This window comes from Trichomycterus rosablanca, chromosome 11 (genome assembly GCF_030014385.1).
Source record: "Trichomycterus rosablanca isolate fTriRos1 chromosome 11, fTriRos1.hap1, whole genome shotgun sequence".
Taxonomy (NCBI): Eukaryota; Metazoa; Chordata; class Actinopteri; order Siluriformes; family Trichomycteridae; genus Trichomycterus; species Trichomycterus rosablanca.
In genome coordinates this window covers 8,700,510-8,721,554 of record NC_085998.1, presented here as the reverse complement: position 1 = coordinate 8,721,554, position 21,045 = coordinate 8,700,510, and the positions used below count along the sequence as shown (strand labels likewise).

General features: G+C 38.8%; 1 protein-coding gene across 1 annotated transcript in view; it reads left to right on the top strand.

Annotated features, from left to right (window-relative positions):
• Window positions 1-11,685: 11,685 nt before the first annotated feature.
• cngb1a (cyclic nucleotide gated channel subunit beta 1a) overlaps window positions 11,686-21,045 on the top strand; it is a 33,614-nt gene continuing 24,254 nt past the window's right edge. The window contains 14 exon segments of the mRNA XM_063005030.1: window positions 11,686-11,766; window positions 12,448-12,487; window positions 12,627-12,675; window positions 14,291-14,393; window positions 14,917-14,939; window positions 15,089-15,103; window positions 16,478-16,577; window positions 16,871-16,909; window positions 17,320-17,356; window positions 17,457-17,538; window positions 18,459-18,586; window positions 18,724-18,766; window positions 19,706-19,772; window positions 19,937-19,964. Of these exon segments, the coding sequence (XP_062861100.1) occupies window positions 11,686-11,766; window positions 12,448-12,487; window positions 12,627-12,675; window positions 14,291-14,393; window positions 14,917-14,939; window positions 15,089-15,103; window positions 16,478-16,577; window positions 16,871-16,909; window positions 17,320-17,356; window positions 17,457-17,538; window positions 18,459-18,586; window positions 18,724-18,766; window positions 19,706-19,772; window positions 19,937-19,964 (835 nt within the window).

Below are 21,045 nucleotides of genomic sequence, written 5' to 3'. Positions count from 1 at the left end.
GCACTAGGAGCTTGGGTAACTGTTTTGTTAACCGGTTTTCTTTACTCAGTTGTCATAACAGGGTGGCTCTAGCTGCGGCTGATGACGGAGCCCTCTATTTCCCCCGAACTTCGCCAGTGGCGATTTCGGGGTTTTCGGTAGCTTAAAAATAATTATTCTGGGATTCAGCAACCGCTGGGTGGCGACACCGCTAAGTGCGCGGCTGTCCTGCCAGCCTCCCCGGTTCGAATCCGCTCCCTTTTGTGTGCTTTAACAGATTGGCTCTAGCTGCGGCTGATAACAGAGCCGTCTGTTACCTCGAACTGCGCCTGAGGCGATTTCGAGGCTTTGTAGCCAAAAATAATTGTAGCGCCTTAAGCGCATGAAGTCATCTGCTTTCCCCCGCTGCAGCAGCGCGCTGGTTACGCGCCCGGCTCTCACCCGAGCGGCCGGGGTTCGCGCCCAGCGTCTTTTAGTTTTCTTCTTTTCTTTTTGTTGCTGCCTGCACTCCCCAGCTAAAGGCCATCGGGGTTCCTTATGTTTGTTTTTGAGTTCTGTCTTGTGTGTGATGTTCTGTGTTTTTCTGTTAATAAATAAACTTTTATTTACTTTAACCTCCGCATTTGAGTCCTTTCTCTCCCACGTAACAGAAAGGTGCGACCATTTCTGGACTCAGTGGAGGACCCCCATTCTCTCCCAATAATTTTTTTTGGGGGGCACTCCCTGGTTGCTTATAGCAACCTGGGGGAATCCCCCGGTTGCCAGTAGCAACCTGGGGGAACTGGACCGCTGGCTAGGGACCTCAGGAGAGGTCCCTTTAAGGAGGGGGTACTGTAATGGTTCTGTGGCGTTTGTGGGACTTACCACTCTTCCCTGACGTCACAGGCCTTACAGAGCAGTACAGAGCTAGGCCTTTAATACTAGGCCAGCTCGTTAGGGTGGACGACCTGCAGCTGCGGCTCCCTTATTTAAGGGTACGCCGCCTGGCTGCAGGTGTCGCACCTTTTGTCTTGTTTGTTCCTTTTGTTTTGGGCACTGCGGTGTCCGTGGGGACTGCTGACGGCTCCCCCACGCTTCTTTTGTAGTTTTAGAGGTACCCCCGGTGGCATTAGGCCATCAGGGTGTGTAGACTGCAAGGTTGAGGTAATTAGCTTTTCTTTTACCTTCTTAGAAGTAGCGTGGTGCGATGTCGTGCAGTCCTCGTACTGTTTTTATTTTACCCGTTAGCATTTAGCATTAGCGGGTGAAGCCAGCCCCGTGATACGGCGCTGGTCCTCTCCCCGCTAATGTTTACCTAGCTACTCTAGCTGTGGTATTCGGCAGCCGGTGGGTGGCGTCTCGGTAAGACACTCGGTTGGTCTGCCAGCACCCACGGTTCGAATCCGCACTAGGAGCTTGGGTAACTGTTTTGTTAACCGGTTTTCTTTACTCAGTTGTCATAACAGGGTGGCTCTAGCTGCGGCTGATGACGGAGCCCTCTATTTCCCCCGAACTTCGCCAGTGGCGATTTCGGGGTTTTCGGTAGCTTAAAAATAATTATTCTGGGATTCAGCAACCGCTGGGTGGCGACACCGCTAAGTGCGCGGCTGAGCCTCCCCGGTTCGAATCCGCTCCCTTTTGTGTGCTTTAACAGATTGGCTCTAGCTGCGGCTGATAACGGAGCCGTCTGTTACCTCGAACTGCGCCTGAGGCGATTTCGAGGCTTTGTAGCCAAAAATAATTGTAGCGCCTTAAGCGCATGAAGTCATCTGCTTTCCCCCGCTGCAGCAGCGCGCTGGTTACGCGCCCGGCTCTCACCCGAGCGGCCGGGGTTCGCGCCCAGCGTCTTTTAGTTTTCTTCTTTTCTTTTTGTTGCTGCCTGCACTCCCCAGCTAAAGGCCATCGGGGTTCCTTATGTTTGTTTTTGAGTTCTGTCTTGTGTGTGATGTTCTGTGTTTTTCTGTTAATAAATAAACTTTTATTTACTTTAACCTCCGCATTTGAGTCCTTTCTCTCCCACGTAACAGTTATAAGTGCTTTGTACTGGTTATAAGTGCTTTGTACTGCCCAAATTAATCGCTCGTTGTTTTAATACAACAAGCCATGTTATGCTTTATTTTTCATACTGTCCGGGTCACTTTTACCATGTCATATCACACAGTTCATCTTTTTTTAAGGCGCTTTGAAAATATCAGCGGCAAACTGGATCAAAATCCAATCAGGTCAACTTTAAAAGATAAAAATGCAGCATCAAGCTCCATACGAGACAACAGCACAGTGGTTTAGCAAAGCACCCAAACCGCTACACATTGACACGCCCACCGATGACGTCACGGTTCACGCTGAAAAACCAAGAATTCTGTGGTGGCAGATTAGAACGCTAGTTCACTGTCTGGAACCTCTTTTTTTCGGTGGAAACATGCGGAACCAGTTCAAAATCAAGTTCGCGCTTCGCGTTGGTGGAAAAGGGGTAGTATTGTCACGATTCCGTACCTCGGCTGAGCCACTGACCTGGGCGGGCGTCTACACAATCACAGTTGGTCGTCTCTTGTCATTGCTGCTCTCACAGCACACAGTCTCTATGTTTAAGTCTAGATTGAAAACATACTTATTTACTCAGGCTTTTGATTAGTCTTTTAAACAAAAACAAAAAAACTTTTATATATATACAAAGGTGCAGAGCATGGGGGTTCATGACTTTGTTACCTGCTCGCTCTCCCTGTTAGTTATGTTGTAATATTTAGGGGTTTGGAGTCTAAAGCTACTTTCTGTAAAACTGACATTTTACCCTTAATGATTTTACATTGTAACTACATCTTCTGTTGTTTTACCCCAACGTGGTTCTGACGGAAACCTGTTTACCCTCTCGAGGTTAAAGACTGCAAGTAGAGACTGCAGTGCCAACAATTCTGCTCCTACTAGATGGAATGGGAACCTGGGGTGTTTGCACCAAAAATGTCCAGAACTTACAATGGACTTTATCACAGACTGGACTGAACAATAAAGAACTCCAATTATTTATTGATTTTTTTTGCCAGTTACAACTTTCAGTTCAATTTAATTTTGTTTGTATGATTTGTGTAAATTTTATTTATTTAAATTATCCTCCAGGCCACCCAAAAAGAATGGGGGTCCCTGCTGAGTCTGGTTCCTCTCAAGGTTTCTTCCTGTAATTTTAAGGGATTTTTTCCTTGCCACTGTCACCCTCGGTTTGCTCAATAGGGGTTTTTGGTCTGCTGGTCCTGGGTTCTGTTAAGTTGCTTTGTGACAATGTTTATTGTATAAAGCGCTATATAAATTAATTCGAATTGGCTGCTGCGATATGCAATCTTCGGGGCTGGTCAGGGCGCCTGTGTGAGTGAGGGGTGAGTTACATGGAGCTTAGCGTGTCTCTAAGTATGTGACACAGAATGTAAATGTAAGTTTGTTGACTTTTAACAATTTAACAGTAATAAAAATACAGCTTCTGTTACCAGGAAATAAACATCATTGTTTGAAAAATGGTAAACAGAATTTGGTGGAGACTGTTAGTGATTAAACCCCCGTATGAGTCTCACACAGTTCTGTTACTGATCCAGCCTGTGCTTCTGTGCTTGGCATTGAAATATGGAGGGTTTGTTAATTAGCTCCTTTGTTTTAGGTCCATACTGCTTTAAAAAGCTCCTGTTTCATTAAAAGCCCATTATATTCTTCAAAATCCGTTCATTAGTACATTTCTAATTGCTTTCTACATTACTGAAAGAGGACATGATGAGAGGGTCTGTGTGTGTAGGATGTTGCGTGAGGAAAAACTTTGTGAGTGGACGACACTTTAACATCAGGTTATACACTATATTGTCAAAAGTATTCACTCAACCATCCAAATAATTGATTCAGGTTCCAATCACTTTCATGGCCACAGGTGTATAAAACCAAGGCATGCCGACTGTTTCTACAAACATTTGTGAAAGAATGGGTCGCTCTCAGGAGCTCAGTGAATTCCAGCGTGATAGGATGCCACCTGTGCAACAAGTCCAGTCGTGACATTTCCTCGCTACTAAATATTCCACAGTCGACTGTCAGTGGTATTATGTTTTGTTTTGTTTATTAGGATTTTAACGTCGTTTTACACTTTTGGTTAGATTCATGACAGGAAAGGTAGTTACTCATTACACAAGGTTTATCAGTTCACAAGGTTATATCGAACACAGTCATGGACAATTTAGCGTCTCCAATTCACCTCACTTGCATGTTTTTGAACTGTGGGAGGAAACCGGAGCTCCCGGAGTAAACACACGCAGACACGGGAAGAACATGCAAACTCCACACAGAAAGGACCCGGACCACCCCACCTGGGGATCGAACACAGGACCTTGTTGCTGTGAGGCGACAGTGCTACCCAGTGCTCAGTGGTATTATAACAAAGTGGAAGCAATTGGGAACGACAGCAACTCGAAGTGGTAGAAAATAACAGAGCGGGGTCAGCGGATGCTGAGGCGCATAGTGTGCAGAGGTCGCCAACTTTCTGCAGAGTCAATCGCTACAGACCTCCAAACTTCATGTGGCCTTCAGATTAGCTAAAGAACAGTGTGTAGAGAGCTTCATGGAATGGGTTTCTATGGCCGAGCAGCTGCATCCAAGCCTTACATCACCAAGCGCAATGCAAAGCGCCGGATGCAGTGGTGTAAAGCATGCCGCCACTGAACTCTAGAGCAGTGGAGACATGTTCTCTGGAGTAACGAATCTCGCTTTTCCGTCTGGCAATCCGATGGACAAGTCTGGGTTTGGCGGTTGGCAGGAGAACGGTACTTGTCTGACTGCATTGTGCCGAGTGTAAAGTTTGCTGGAGGGGGGATTATGGTGTGGGGTTGTTCTTCAGGAGTTGGTGAAAGGAAAGTGAAAGGAACTCTTAATGCAGCATACCAAGAGATTTTGACAATTTCATGCTCCCAACTTTGTGCGAACAGTTTGGGAATGGCCCCTTCCTGTTCCAACATGACTGCGCACCAGTGCACAAAGCAAGGTCCATAAAGACATGGATGAGTGAGTTTGGTGTGGAAGAACTAGACTGGCCTGAACAGAGTCCTGACCTCAACACGATAGAACACCTTTGGAATTAATTAGAGCGGAGACTGTGAGCCAGGCCTTCTCATCCAACATCAGTGTCTGACCTCACAAATGCGCTTCTGGAAGAATCGTCAAAAATTCCCATAAGCACTCTCCTAAACCTTGTGGAAAGCCTTCCCAGAAAAGTTGAAGCTGTTATAGCTGCAAAGGGTGGGCCGACGTCATATTAAACCCTATGGATTAAGAATGGGACTCAAGTCACTCAAGTTCATATGTGTATGAAGGCAGACAAGCAAATACGTTTGGCAATATAGTGTATATTCTCAGGACTTTATAATATTTTAGTACGTTTGTGGGGTTTGGTAAAATGTTTTTGTCCCTTTTTTCTCCCAATCTAGTAATTTCCACTTCCCCTGATTGTAATACCTCTGCTGTTTGTGACACATCACAGCCAGCCAGTAGAGGTCACATTTGCAGCAACAGTGAGGAACGTAGTCGATATTTCACACTCAGGCACAGCCAACTATGTCATATGTGCTTCAGTGTGCTCCTATGTGCCACGCCCTCCTCTCCATGAGCACACTCGGTCTCCTGCCACACCCTCTCTCATGATTGGTTCATTTGAACTAATTGGCTCCAGCTGCCCTCCATTTAAGAGGTGCACTGGAGCACAGACACTGAAAGCTATTGGACTTTGTTTGGCTGGTTTTGACTTTGTCCTCGGCTCATGACTGTTTGGCAGATTTCTGTACTTTGGGTTGTTCTTTGCTCCATGTGCCTTGTCCCATGTGCCCTGCTTCTTGTGCCTTGTCCCATGTGCCTTGTCCCATGTGCCCTGCTTCTTGTGCCTTGTCCCATGTGCCCTGCTTCTTGTGCCTTGCTTCTTGCCGTATCATCCGGTCTGTATATTTGGTTTGTTTGTTTGTTTCAGTTTGTTTTCCATACCTAGTTTATGTTAGCCATATGTTAGCCATATTTGCCTTAGTTAGCCTTGTTAGCCTGTTTAGCCTCAGTTAGCCTTAGTAAGCCTGTTTATTCCTTGTTTAGCTGTGTTTAGTTTAGTTTCGCTTTATTTGTTCTGTTATGTCTTGTTATTAATAAATATTCATTTGGTTTTTTCACATCTCTGCGTGTGTGTCCGCCTTCCTTGTTCACACACTACACCATCTACGACCAGGAGGAATCTCAGGCGAGTCCGTCTGGTCTCCCAAACTAGGTTTGTCACAAAAACACACGCGAGAAGTGACTAGGGGTTTAATGATACCACGTCCAAAAGTACACACCAACAAGAAGTGACCAATCAAAGATGTTTTAGCGCTGATGTGTAGCGTAAAAACAAGTAGGAAAAATAAATGAATCTGAGTGAAGCCAGTAGGGATCATCTGTTCTGCAGGGAGAGTTTTTGGCAATGCAACGTTGGTATGATGGTTTGGCGTGGAAGTCACAAATATGGAAGTGTTCAGATGTATTCTGATATAAACTATATATGTATATAACTAGCAATGTTCTCTAAAAATACAAGGACCACGTCACTGCAGATTTGAAGTTTTAAACCTTTGCTGTCATTCTCAAATCAAACTGTAAACTTTAGATGCACTGAGGGAATTAAAAGTACAGTGTGCATTAAAATAATTTGTGTATCAGTGTTTGCATTCTTTATGGTCACTTCTTGTGCCTGTTTTAAAGCTTGTGTGACCAATATTTCAGCACAAGCTCTGTTTTAGCTTATTGTACTTGCCAGAATGTTAGTGTGTGTGTGTGTGTGTGTTTGCATATAGTATTTATATTAGAACATGAACAGTAATTCTGTTTCTGAGCTCTACACAGACCTGAGTGAATTTATACAAAGCAATTGTTGGACTAGATAAAGAGTATTAATAACTTATTGCAGGTTATTTACTGCATTATGTAATTAGGTATTGAGGTGTCATTTTTGAAACTGCTTAGTGTTTAGTTTTGCTTGTAACTCAGACTGTATAACAGACTAATGTACTGTACATAGTTCTGGTTGTTTAAAGCATTGATTGTGTTAAATATGCACACAGTGGACATTGGTACAGTTTTGTAGACATTTTTGAAACACAGTCAGTAGTAGTTTGTTTAAAGAAAAGCTTTCCAGCATTTTTAGTATTAGTATGATTAGACCAATACAAGGCCAGGACAAGGTAATAACTAGCAATGTTCTCTAGATCCAAAGAATACAAGGACCACATCACTGCCAATTTGAGGTTTTAAACCTTTGCCGTCGTTCTTAAATCAAACTGTAAACTTTAGATGCACTGAAGGAATTAAAAGTACAGTGTGCATTAAAATAATTTGTGTATCAGTGTTTGCATTCTTTATGGTCTTTATTGTGCCTGTTTTAAAGCTTGTGTGACCAATATTTCAGCACAAGCTCTGTTTTAGCTTATTGTACTTGCCAGAATATTTGTGTGTGTGTGCATATAGTATTTATATTAAAATATGAACAATAATTCTGTTTCTGAGCTCTACACAGACCGGAGTGAATTTATACAAAGCAAACTAATTTTAGGTACAGGTACATTGAAATGAAATGAACTTGTACTTGAATGCCTGTTGGTGGAGGCTTAACGTGACATTTTGTAAACCACAGTGGGACCAGATTGCCATCATTTTTATAAATTAAGTATTTTGTTTTGTGTTTTGTATTGATGCATTGTTTGTGTTGCCTGGATTGCGGTACAAATCATGGACAAAATGTGTCGCTCGAAAAAAAGTTAAGTAAAAATGTTTGACGGCATTGAGTCATGAGTTGTCCTGTCTGTCTGCTCCAGACCATCATCCACTTTAATCTGTAATAAGACGCATACAGATGAGACAATAGCCATTTTCCTCAAGCAGAGACCTATGGGTTTAATCATGTGATCTATAAAAGGCTGAATATATGTGTATGCATATTTTAATTAGTAATTTAAAGGAGATATTTTAATTAGCAGTATTTTTCTGCTCCTCCATTAGAACATGTCAGTGTGGAATAATCCCTCCATCCTGTGTTTTTGCTGATGCTGGACTTCAGCCCTATTAGATCCTAATCCTTATAACCGGATCACACAGACGAGACATTGCTAATGAAACCTGTACAGCAAACAGCAGCGGGTAATAAGGACTTATTTTTACATATGGTTGAAGTTTACATACTTGTAAGAGATCTAAGATTTTAATGGCAGTCCTGGGATTTCAGTTCCCTCTCTGTGACTGAATAATTGAAACACAAAATGTTGGATGTTTATTCTTGGTGTACTGACAGTATACTGGGTCAGAAACATTCCTACAGCAACATCCATTATTCATTTAACAAGCATTATGACATCATACAACTACCATACAATTACTTTAAATTAAAGTTGCTGTTTGTATATTTTTACTCAGCAGATTTTAGAAAACCAACAATAAATTTAATTTAAGAAGTTAAGTAACTTGCTCTTCCTAATGCAACCTTGCAATGTTTATCCAGGTTTGGGACCAGCACTGAGGGCACACTGACAACTGCACCTACTAATGACTATGTTGTTTCAGCCACTCCCCCCTCTTTGGATATCAGCCAATCACATCTGTGCCTGATACCTGACTGGTCAATAGCACCTCTGAAATTTGAACCCCAGATCCCTGGATCTCATATTAGTGGGTTAGTGTACTTTACCACTGTGCCACCCAAGTGCCTTATATATACACTGTATGGACAAAAGTATTGGGACACCCCTTCTAATTACTGAATTCATGTGTTTCAGCCACAACAGTTGCTAACAGGTGTAACAAATCATATGTAGAAAGGAATTTATATGCGTTCAACTTTTCAGCAACAGTTTAGGGAAGGCCCTTTCCTGTTCCAGCATGGCTTTGCCCCTGTCATAAAGACTTGAATTAAAGAAACTCCAGTGACCTGCACAAAGCCCTGATCTCAGCCCAACTGAACAGTTTTGGAATGAACTGGAACATCAACTAAAGCTTTCTTGACCAACTTCAGTGCCCAGTCATACAAATGCTCTTTTGACATGGGTACAAATTCCCACAGACATACTTCAAAGTCTTGTGTGAAGCCTTCTCAGAAGAGTGGCTGCTGTTATAGCTGAAAAGATCTTATAGAGGTCTCTTTATTTTAGTACTATTTGATTTTGAAATAGGATGTACAAAAATCTCATGGTCAGGTGTCTAAATACTTTTGACCATATAGTGTGTAAATGGTTTTTCAAGTAAGGCTTTCCAAGATTTTGGAGTGTGTCTGGGAGAACTTGTGCTCATTTAGTAAAAGGACATTGATGTTGGATAAAAAAGACCTGACCTGCAATCACCATTCCAATTCATTCCAAAGGTGTTCAGAGGGGTTGAGGTCAGGGCTGTGTGCAGGCCACTATAATTCCTCTATCTCCTCTATCTGCCTATTTCACCTTCCCTTGATGCACCTTAATCCTGTTTTACTGAGCTTTATAGTGGCTAATCCTGTCATTCCTCCACCTGATCGTCCTCCAGCTATTTCTCCGACCCCTGGAATGAGCACCTGCATCTAAACACTGAAGGTACATTTTAAAACTTGTTAAAAGGGGGTTAAATTAAACTTTTATAACCTTAATTAAGAAAGTAAGAAAGTGAATTTATTGTACCTGTACAACTAATTGAAGTAAATTGAACTTAAATGACAACCATGAAGTTTGGAAGTGTGCTCAGTGAACACACAAGGTGATTCTGATATATTTCCCACTGGGATTCAGGGTGCCAATGTCCATCAGTGCTATCAGACAGTCTACATGCTTACAGACATGACCGGCCGTGTCGGGGGGATACGTTACTGCATTATGTAATTAGGTACTGAGAAACTGCTTAGCGTTTAGTTTTAGTTACTCAGACTGTATAACAGACTATTGTAAATAGTTGACATAGTTTTAAATATGCACACAGTGGACATTGGTACATTGTTTGCTGTTTTGTAGACATTTTTGAAACACAGTCAGTAGTAGTTTGTTTAAAGAAAAGCTTTCCAGCATTTTTAGTATTAATATTTTTTAATTCCTTTTTTCCAGGTTTCTATTTACAACCCCAAATCAGGAAAAATTGGGACAGCACAGAAAATGCAAATAATAAAAAAAAACACAGTTTTTCTTACATTTACTTTGACTTGTATTTGATTGCAGACAGGATGAACCTGAGATGTTTTATCTGCTCAACTTCATTTCATTTATTAATAAACATCCATTCCTGCATTTCAGGTCTGCAACACATTCCAAAAAAAGTCGGGACAGTAAAGCATTTACCACTTTGTAATTTTACCATTCCTTTTCACCACACTTAAAAGACGTTTTGGCACAGAGGAGACCAAGTGATTTAGTGTTTCAGGTGTTATTTTGTCCTGTTCTTCCTGCAAACACGTCTTAAGATGTGCAACAGTACAGGGTCGTCGTTGTCACATTTTTCCTTTCTCTATTCTCTATTTGGCCTTATTTGCTCATCAAAGACTCAGACTTGTTGCTGATAACAGTCTGGATGGTCCTTTTCATCTTTGGTAGGGATTTTTTCCAAAAAAGACCTGGAATGGTTATTCATCTGACCACAATACACGTTTCCACTGTGTGATGGTCCATCCTAGATGCCTCCGAGCCCAGAGAAGTCGACGCTGTTTCTGGACATGGTTAACATAAAGCTTCTGTTCTGGAGATCCTATGATCATCTTTGCTTATCAAAGACTCAGCCTTTTCTGGATGCTGCTTTTGTACCAAACCATGATTACAATCACCTGTTGACATCACCTGTTTGGAATCACATCATTATTTAGTTTTTTCACCTCATTACTAGCTTTAAATTACCCCGTCCCAACTTTTTTTGGAATGTGTTGCAGGCCTGAAATGCAGGAGTGGAGGTATATTAACAAATGAAATTAAGTTGAGCAGATAAAACATGAAAGATCTTGGGTTCAAACTGTCTGCAATCAAATAAAAGTCAAAGTAAATGTAAGGAACACTGCATTTTTGTTTTATTTGCATTTTCCATGCTGTCCCAACTTTTTCTGATTTGAGGTTGTATATTAATTATCCAGATTAGACCATGACAAGACATTTTTTTATAATCAAGACTATGACAAGAACAAGACAAATACCATATCCCAAAACCAAATACCAATATTCATGTAGAAAAAAAACAAGACCAGTACCAGCTATGTTGCTAAGCTAAGATAATGGCTGAACCAATGACTTTAGTAATGAAGACTAGGACAAGTTCAAAACCAACACCAGCTGAGAACAAAGCGAGACCAATATACTGTAAACATACCAACCAAGACCAGGATAGCATGATGGTTTGGTTGGTAACACTGTCTCCTCACAGTGAGAAGGTCCTGGGTTTAATTCCAAGGTAGAGCGGTCCAGGTCCTTTCTTTGGGAAGTTTGCATGTTCTCTCCAAGTCTGTGTGGTTTGCTCTGATTTCCTCCCACAGTCCAAAGACGTGCAAGTGAGGTAAATTTGAGATACAACTGGTGAATCATGTGTAACTACCTGCTATGCCATGAATGCAAACAAAATGTAAAACATGACCTTAAAATCTTAATAAACAAACAAACCAACCAACCAAGATCTGGATCAGGATGTAGTGTGTTTTAGATATGAATGTGTGTTGGATATTGATGGGTGTGTTGATGGATGTATTGTGTGTGTGTGTGTGTTTGGAGCTGCAGGATGTTCAGTTGGGTGGTGAAGGTTGTTCCTCAGCCTCCTCAGAAGCCTACAACACCAGGAGATGACACTCCTCAAGCATTGGTACGTGTGTGTGTGTGTGTGTGTGTGTGTGTGTTTATAGCACTGAATATCGTAATTGCACACAGCACAGTGGCAGTGGCACAACTGTTAGTGTAGGTGTCCCACCGCACCACTGTTCTGTAGACTTGCGTTTGACCCTTGTCTTAAGGTCTCATGTAAACATGTTATGCCCTGTGATGATTGCCGCCCTGTCCTTATGCCCAGTGTTTCTATGTAGACTCTGAATAAAACCTTTACTGTATGATGATTAACTGCTAAGCAGCTAAATCTTTAGCCTGAGTCCTTAGCTAGCTTTTGCTGAGTGTCCCATTGGTCTTTAACTACTGTAATGGCACTTTAAGTCTTTCCAAGTGGCATGACGGGTGGCATAGCAATTCCTCTTCTTGGCAAATTGATTACTGGAAGTCTAAAAAACATGAACACGCTGGTTAAAGGGAACATTGGATTTACATTATGCCCCATCCTATTTGTGTATTTAATGCTTTTCCTAAACTTATATTTTAATGTTGATGAACCCCCAACCCTTTAAAACTACAGTATATCTTTTAAAATATATATTGTAAACAATCATAAATGGTCCATCATACTCATACATTTATAAAATGTAATTACATGTATTATGGCTACAGTAGCTCAGGGTGTTTTTAATATGGTGTCCATATATTTCTGACACTTTTTTAGGAAAGTAAATCATCAGTTAAGGAGCCAAATGTCAAAGCAGGTAGGTGAGAACTCAACAGCTGATTATAAATAAGTTATGGTATTACATATCAGTGTAAAAATTGACTGTATTTTCTTTATAATTTCTGATCCTGATTCTTATTAAACTAACGTCATCCTGTTTTTATTCTGCTGAATAGCAGCCAATCCGGCTAAACCAAACGAGGATGAAGTGTTGGAAGAAAACAGGTATTGGTGGTCACATTGTGCATTGTCCTTGGTTGAATTTATTAAATTTCCCAGTGCACTCCAGTGACCCCTGCTGGCTGCAGGCAGAGCCGTAGATAGAGAGAGTTGCGACACTCCTTGATCTCGCCGCTACGCGGTCACGTGGTTCATGTAACCCTCAATAGTTCCAAACAAACCCGGCGCTGTCATGTTCTCAAATGGGACAGGCAGCAGTAAATGAAATATTAAACGGCAAATAATAAACATTTGTACAATTTCTGGGTATTTTCAACTGCGTTTACATTTACTGCATCTGCTTTAATGTCAATTTGGTATATAAAGTGGAAGATTGATGTTTATAATGACTTGTTAATAGGTCGTTCTTGTTAACACACAGTACATTATAATAGCATACATTACATAATGCGATATCATTAAGTAGTAGAGACAATATACAGTATAGACATTAAAGTTTTTTATGTTTTGTTTTTTGCATAAACTAATCTCCCTTCACTTTCCTGAGGATTCATAATAATAATCATTTTGGCTAAACACTAAGTCATGTGCTGGATTCATAAGGTTTACCTGCACTGAATGAACAGATTGATAAACACATTACCGTACCAAAAACATTATAGTGCAGGTACATGAAAAAGCATTCATTCATCTCTTATTTCATGAGTGATTAATAATTGATTCCTACATGTAATACATTAATGAATTCATTATGAATATGCACTAGTTCATTTTGTCTAATGTAAGTGGTGGACAAGGTACACAAACCATTTAGTTGAGTTAAAGTAGAGATATCCAAGGTAACATATTACTCCAGTAAAAGTAGTAGTAAAAGTAAAAATACTCTTTACCTCCACTAAAGTACTAAACTAAATTTACCTTCAAATGTACTTAAGTATGAAAGTAAAAGTATAATGATTTATTGTGGTTCTAATGTTTTATGATCATTTCTGTAACAAGACTCTTGATTAATCAACTCATTTTAGGTGAAAAGACTCGTGTGTCATTAATTAAGCTTAACTGACTAAGCTAAATTGGGTTATACCTATTAATTAAGATAAACATGTAACATTTAGTGCTGAGCAAATGCTAAACAATAACAGTATTAAGTATATTAATGACATTAAATTCATAATTTTTTTAAAACAAAGCAACATACAGCTAAAAATGTTTGATAAGTAGTGGAAATGAATGGGGCTCTATGGGTTGTTTGGAACTATACAGAGCTCCACAACCCGGAAGCTGCGCAGAAAAAATGTCCCGCCCCCTTTCCAACGGTTCCCTATGGGAGTGTCGCCACTCTGTTCTCTTTACCGCTCTGGCTGCAGGACCCCCACGCCTGTTAGGGAGAGCTGCAGGCTTGTAAACTCCTCCTACGTCATCAGTCACATCTTTACACTACCAGACAACAGGAGTCACTGTCTTATTTTATAAAATAATAATATATTAATATTAGAATTTTGTGCAAGTATACTTTAACCCACATTACAGTAAGTATAGGTGCCTGCATGAATTAATTGCACACACACACACTCACACACACACACACACACACCTAAAGATATCATAATACAGATAATACGGCCGTGTTGTCCATCACTCTCTTTCTCTCTCTCTTCAGTACTCAGGGTGGAGTTTTGACCTGGCTGTCTCAGGGATTAGCCAGTGCCCTTCCCCAGCCTGTATCCACACCTAAACTGGAGCGGGCAAACGCTGATGACCAGGTCAGTGATGACTGACTATGCTGGCTTAACCTGATACTGAAGCACCATATCGAAATATCCAACTTGAAAAAAAACGTCCAGTTATTTTAGTTCAGTGGTGTAACAGTAAAACGTGAGCGTGTGTCTGAGATTCCTGTTGTAATGATTAGACACCAACGTGGTCAATCAGGTGCATTTATTTAAAGCTGAGGGAACATTTTAATGGACCAGCTTGAGAGCTCCCTGTTGTAAGAAATGAATACACTCCAGCTGGCCAATCAGATATGAGGAATTTCTGTGGTTGATTACAGATTCACTTAAATTTGTAAATAATTGTAATCTCTGCTATTGTACAGATGTTATTTGGGGCAAATATATACTTACAGGCACAGAAAATCAATGACGTAGCTCCAGTGCAAATAAAAGCAAAACCCAATTTAGCAAAGAGTACACAACTGTGTATATTTAACCCATTTAAATTGTTTATATTTTATTGTAATATTTACTGTATTGTTTATTATAATGTCTTGTTTTTTCTCATCAGGAGGAAAATACAGTTGACAACAGGTACAACTTTCCTTTACGAGACTGTTCCAGTGTTCATGCATGTCGTATGTGTTCGGTACAGCGCTGTATTTAATTGTGTGCTTGTTTGTGTGAACTTTTTTGACCTGCATCTGTTCCATTTCTGCTTCTCACATCCTCCTGGATTCCAGTAAACCAGAGGAAGAGTGAGTACATACACAGTACAATGCTTACACTAACCAAGCAGTACATCATGCACACCTTACATATACAGTATAGTGTGGGGTAATATCAAATTTGATAAATCAGTTTACTTTAAGTGTAGTTGATAGATTCAGGTATGTTTGGTGTCTGAGGATTACAGCTTTAATTTCGCACTTGTGTTAACCACAGTTACAAAAAGTTTGGACCTTTGGGCAAAGTCCACGCTTTATAGATTTTCACCAGTTAGTGTGCCATAGAGAACAAACTGCAACAGAATTAAACTAATACAATCTGTACTTGGTTCTCAAAATAACCATATTTCAGTTGGACTTTGTGGCAAAACATGAAGCTTTTAATGATCTTAAAATACATATACTGTAATTAGCATGAAATTAAGAAGAACCAAACATGAAGATAAAGAACATTTTGTTTTACATTTATAAAATTCTACATGCCACTTCCTCCATGCTTAAACATACAGATACAGTAACTGTTGCATTTCTTATTCTTTTTGGAGCATCACTATACGATTCAAACTATGATTTATTACTACACACAGTGATGGTGAACCTTTCTGAACCAAACCTTCCACATTCTTGCTAAACTTCATTCTGTTGTCGATGTTCAACTGCACTAGAAAACCTTCTGCTGATTGTTATTTTTTTTTAAAGTATTTTAAATTACTATTATTATTACTATTATTACTGTTATTACTGTTATTATTACTATTATTATTATTGTTATTTTTATTATTATTACTATTATTACTGTTATTATTACTATTATTATTATTATTATTACTATTATTACTGTTATTATTACTATTATTATTATTATTATTTTTTTTTTATTATTATTACTATTATTATTATTATTATTTGTATTATTACTATTATTATTATTATTACTATTATTATTATTTTTTTATCACTATTATTATTTTCATTATTATTATTACTATTATTATTTTTTTTATTATTATTATTACTATTATTATTATTATTATTATTATTATTATTATTATTATTATTATTATTATTATTATTATAGCTGTACTTAAGTTTCCCACAAATTTGGTTAAGACCATCAAAAGTTGATTGTTTTGCCATATTTTCCATATTTTCCACGTGGGACATTTAGGGAAACTCCCCTTTTTAGTCTTTTAACATGTAACAAAAAAGAAAAAAAACAGTTTATGACAAATTCACTCGTAACTTGAAATCAAGTCATTTTCTAGTAGCACACCTACCACAGAACCGAGCTGGCATTGTATCAGTCTGCTGCTGCCTCGCAGTGTTCAGACAGAGCAGTACAGATCACCACAAGTTCCTCCTGTAAGCTGAGCAAAGTTTTCATTATGATTTTTTTTCTTTCAGGCCGGGGATGATAAACTGGATTGTACAAGAACTGGGCAAAGTGGTGCCACAACCTGATGATAAACACAAACAGCAAACAGAATCTCAGGAGGTTACTGAGGTATGTTTCATACAGTAATCAACACACAGTATGCAAGGTCATTATTGTAGGACATACAGCAGGTGACAAATTAGGATTGACCAAAATACCAGTCAACACCTGCTGATCCTATATTGTAGATTCTTTAAAAAAATCCTGAGACATTTTGGATGATTTTTTAATACTGACGAATGTATTTTACTGATAATATTTTAGTAATAGATGTCAGCAGTTAAATAGCTAACAGGTTCAACAGGAAAATCAAATCAATATCATAAAAACATACAATACATCAGGTGTGTTTTTCTGTCCAGGTTCCAAAAGCAGTACCAGAAGTAAAGGTGGAGCCTGTTGTAAGTAAATAGCAATTATATGTTAATAATTTTAAAATTATCCATATTTATTAGTGCATATTTTCACTCCATTTGTATTTTACCTTTATGGTTGACTGTTCAGGGTCAAAACTTGGCGTTGCCACCGGTCGGCTGGGCGCCATCTAAAAAAAATTTGATACATTTTGTCTTAAAATCTATATTGTAACAAAATGTATATTTTATCTTACACTATATATTAATAGTTTAAAATCAATATAACATTTTATCAGATATTTAAATTTTGTATATATATATATATATATATATATATATATATGTTTGATATTCACTCTGAAGGGGCTTTAGGATGTTTCTGTATTTGACTATAATCTTTTATTCCTTAATTCTTACAAGTCTCCCTGTCCCTATGTATTACCTTTATTGAACAGATTCAGGAGGTTAAAGAACTTGAAGATGTTAAAGCAGGTGAGTCAGAAACTTTGCCTGGACACAGTTTGTCAATATTAATGGTCATGTTAAAATAGCCCTGTCCTTATTTTATGTTTGTATGTTTGAATCCTCTCAGAGCCTGCACCCCCTCCTCAGATCCCAGTACTGGAGGTTGTTCCTGATGCAGAACCTGAAGAAGGCAAATTTTTAACTCCAAGGTACAACCCACACAGTATAGAAAACATTTATTTAAGATGTTGGTCCATGTTGACATGGCTTTCATCATGTAATTGCTTCAGATTTTCAGCTGCATGTCCATGTTATAATTCTGCTGTACTTCTACATAAATGCTCTACTGGATTTAAATCTGTTTAATGGAGAAATCAATTAGGTACATTTGAACTTTCATTTTCAAATTACCAGTATAAGTTGCCTTGTGCTTCTTGTGGAGTCTTCAGAAAGGCTGTAGTATTTAAGCTCTGCTGAGATTGTATCAGGAAGCCTGATATGTGGCAGGAAAACATTCACCATACCATCCCACCACCAGTAGCCTGAACTAGTGACACAAGACATGTTGGTTAAATGGATTTATGGTGTTTATAGCTAATTCTGACCCAACCATCTGTATGTCAGGGTAAAAATTACGATATATCACACCAGTCTGTATGTCATATCTATAGATATGTCAGTCACAATGGTCAGAGTCACTCAGATCAGATTTTGTCCCAATTCTGGTTTTTAAATGGCAGCTTTTCTTAAATGACAAAATAACCAGCCCAGTTAAACATGTACAGAGTCATTGACTGATTTTCTTACAGAGAGCCGTACAGTGTATAAAGAGTCATGCTATGCTCTGTACGTTCCTCCTCTACCCACACCAGAAGTCACTGTTACTGCAGCATTGTGGAGAAACCCTGTCCAAACCCCCTTCCTCAGATACAGCCAACTGTCTCTGTTTAATGCCTGACTAGGCTGGTCATACTGCCAGGACTCATCACTATAGTGGGTTAGCATAATATACTGCTGTGCCACCTGAGCGCTGCACTTAAGATCTCAGTAAAACAAGTTTTTTAGGCCTTAGTTTGCCTTAATGTTTCAAAACGCAGAAAAGTCACAAGTATTGTTTTCTTTCATTTAGGGTAATGGACTGGCTAAAGCAAGGATTTGAGAAGGTAGTTCCTCAGCCTGGACACACTGTAACAGGTACAGAAGCTGCAGCTAGGAAGGAAATCACAGCTACGGAACCTCCTCATCCACCCACACAGGGTACAGTCCATCTATTTTATTTGCTGTTTGTTCTTTTTCCTTCTGTAATCTAAATGATTGTGCTGTTGCTAGGTATCTATAAAAGTTAAAACATTGTAAAATGATTTACTTGATGAATGACTTTTTATTATGTTTAGCACCTGCACCATCACCAGCCGACGATGCTACCAAAGGCTCGAGGTAGGTCCTGTTAAGCCTGTTAGGTGCAAATGGCATCATTTCTAAAGTGTTGTACAGGCACTGAGGTGGTGCAGTAATATAATAAGCTAGCTTACCACAACTTGAGTCCAAATCACAGCAAAGCCACAAACCAAGCCCAACAGGCAAGGTTTGTTATGTTGGAAGGAGGGAAGGTCAGCAGGTCAGATTGGTTCTAATTAATTAGTAGAGGAAAACGTATGGCATAGTGTGACTAGTTAGCTTGGAATTGTCATTTTCACACTTACCTAGTGTTGCCAGGAGGAATGGTTTTACTTTTTGGAATATTTTGTTGGGCTGATTGTATTAGGTTACAGTCTTTTACAGCTGTTAACTATTATAAGGTTACAGTTTGTACTTATTTTTTTCTGGCAACCCATCATATAAGCATGTATTTCTCATTAAAAAAAAGGCAGTCTTAATTATGAGCATTAACTGTGTTTGTGTTTAAATGCATCCCAGCACGGAAGGAGAATCCAAGTAAGTAATGGTTTCTTGCTGTCAAATACCACAAGTTCGTGAACACTCCTCCTGATTATTGAGTTCAGACACACTTAATTTGATCAAGTGTGTAAAATCACCTGCAGAGTCTTTGAATAAACTGTTTGACAGGCCTTCTAATCTAACATCGGTGTCTGACCTCATAAATGCACTTTAAACTGGATAAGTACAAATTCCAACAGACATATTTCAAAATCTTGTGGAAAATGTTCCCAGGAGTGTGGAGCCTAACAAATCAGCACATGTTTGTTTACTTCATGTTGCATTAAAATTTGCCAACTATTCAGTTTTTTTAGAATTGCAGCATAAATTTATAAAACAAATTTTTCAGTCATATCTTTGTTTATGTGTGTAAATAATTAATGTTGTAATTATATAAAGGGCTGTCCATAAATTAATGTACTTTCTTTGGTTTCTTAGGGTGGTTGGATGGATTGTGCAGGGACTCGGTCGCATCATGCCACAGCCCGCTGTAAAACCCAAAGAGGTAAAAGCACAAACCTGCTTCCTCACATCAATGTAATTAATGTAGCTTAAAGTTATTTAAACATAATTATTTAGTATATATAGTGTTCTTTACATATTTATATCAATATGTGCCTAACCCTAACCCTATGTTTAACTCGATATCTGGTTTAAATCTCCTCACAGGAAACATCAGATGATGAAGTTCAGAACAGTAAGTGTCTAGATTTGAGTTAAATTTGTATAATTATATAGTGCCTTTATGAAGTGAAGGATATTACATACAAATGAATATTAAAATAAAATTACACCACAGCAGAATTAGGAGGATATGACTCTGTGGAAAGGTATGTTTTAGCTGTGACTTATGTTGTAAATGTTGTGATGTTACGTAGGAGTACCAGAGTTTAGCAGCCAAATATTTCTGTTGTAACAGAAAACAGGACAGGATAAATAAAACAGTTTATTGAATAAAACAGTTGATGTTTTTGGGAGAGTCTCTAACCCAGCTCTTCTTCTCCTTTTGTTTCAGGGAGGAAGGCCATGAGAGCCCCCTAAACATAAGGAGAGGGGGTCTGGGAGAGGGACTTCACCCCAGATCAAAGAGAAAATCAGTCACAAAATCCAGGCCTCAGTAGAACCTCCAGCTAAATGATATCTGTGGACAGCTGCAATGCTTTAAACACCTCATAAATCTGATGTTTATTCAGCTAGCATAGCAGCCATGATTGTTTAGTACTTTAATAAAGGTCTTTTTAAAGTGCTGCATCACACTAAGTTTATTTGTAGAAACTGTTAATAGCTATACTGGCATTTATTCATTTACATTTTAGACCTGTTTTTTTAGCTTAAACATACTTTAATAATGTCAATATTAAATAATGTCAATATTTAAGCTAAGAATCACACTTAGCTCACACACCATATTGCTTGTTGTTTAAGTAGTGTCAGTTTATGTATGTTTTATGTGAATATTTATGTTACTTGTGTGCTAGGGAAAAAAACACATTGATGAGTTATAATGTTATACCGTTGTTGTGCTTTGTTATAAAGTTACCTTTCAACAACCATTTTACAATGTTTCAGTCACACATATCATTTATTTAAAATAATATAATATATATAATAAACATCTGTTGGCAAAGAGTGTGCTTGAAATACTTATAATGATTAAGAGGGGTGTCCACATACACTATTTAAAAAAGTATTTTTTGAATTCATGTACTTTAGCCACAATTGCTATGTCAGTTATGTATCGAATTTTTTTGCAGCAACAGTTTAGGGAAGGCCATTTC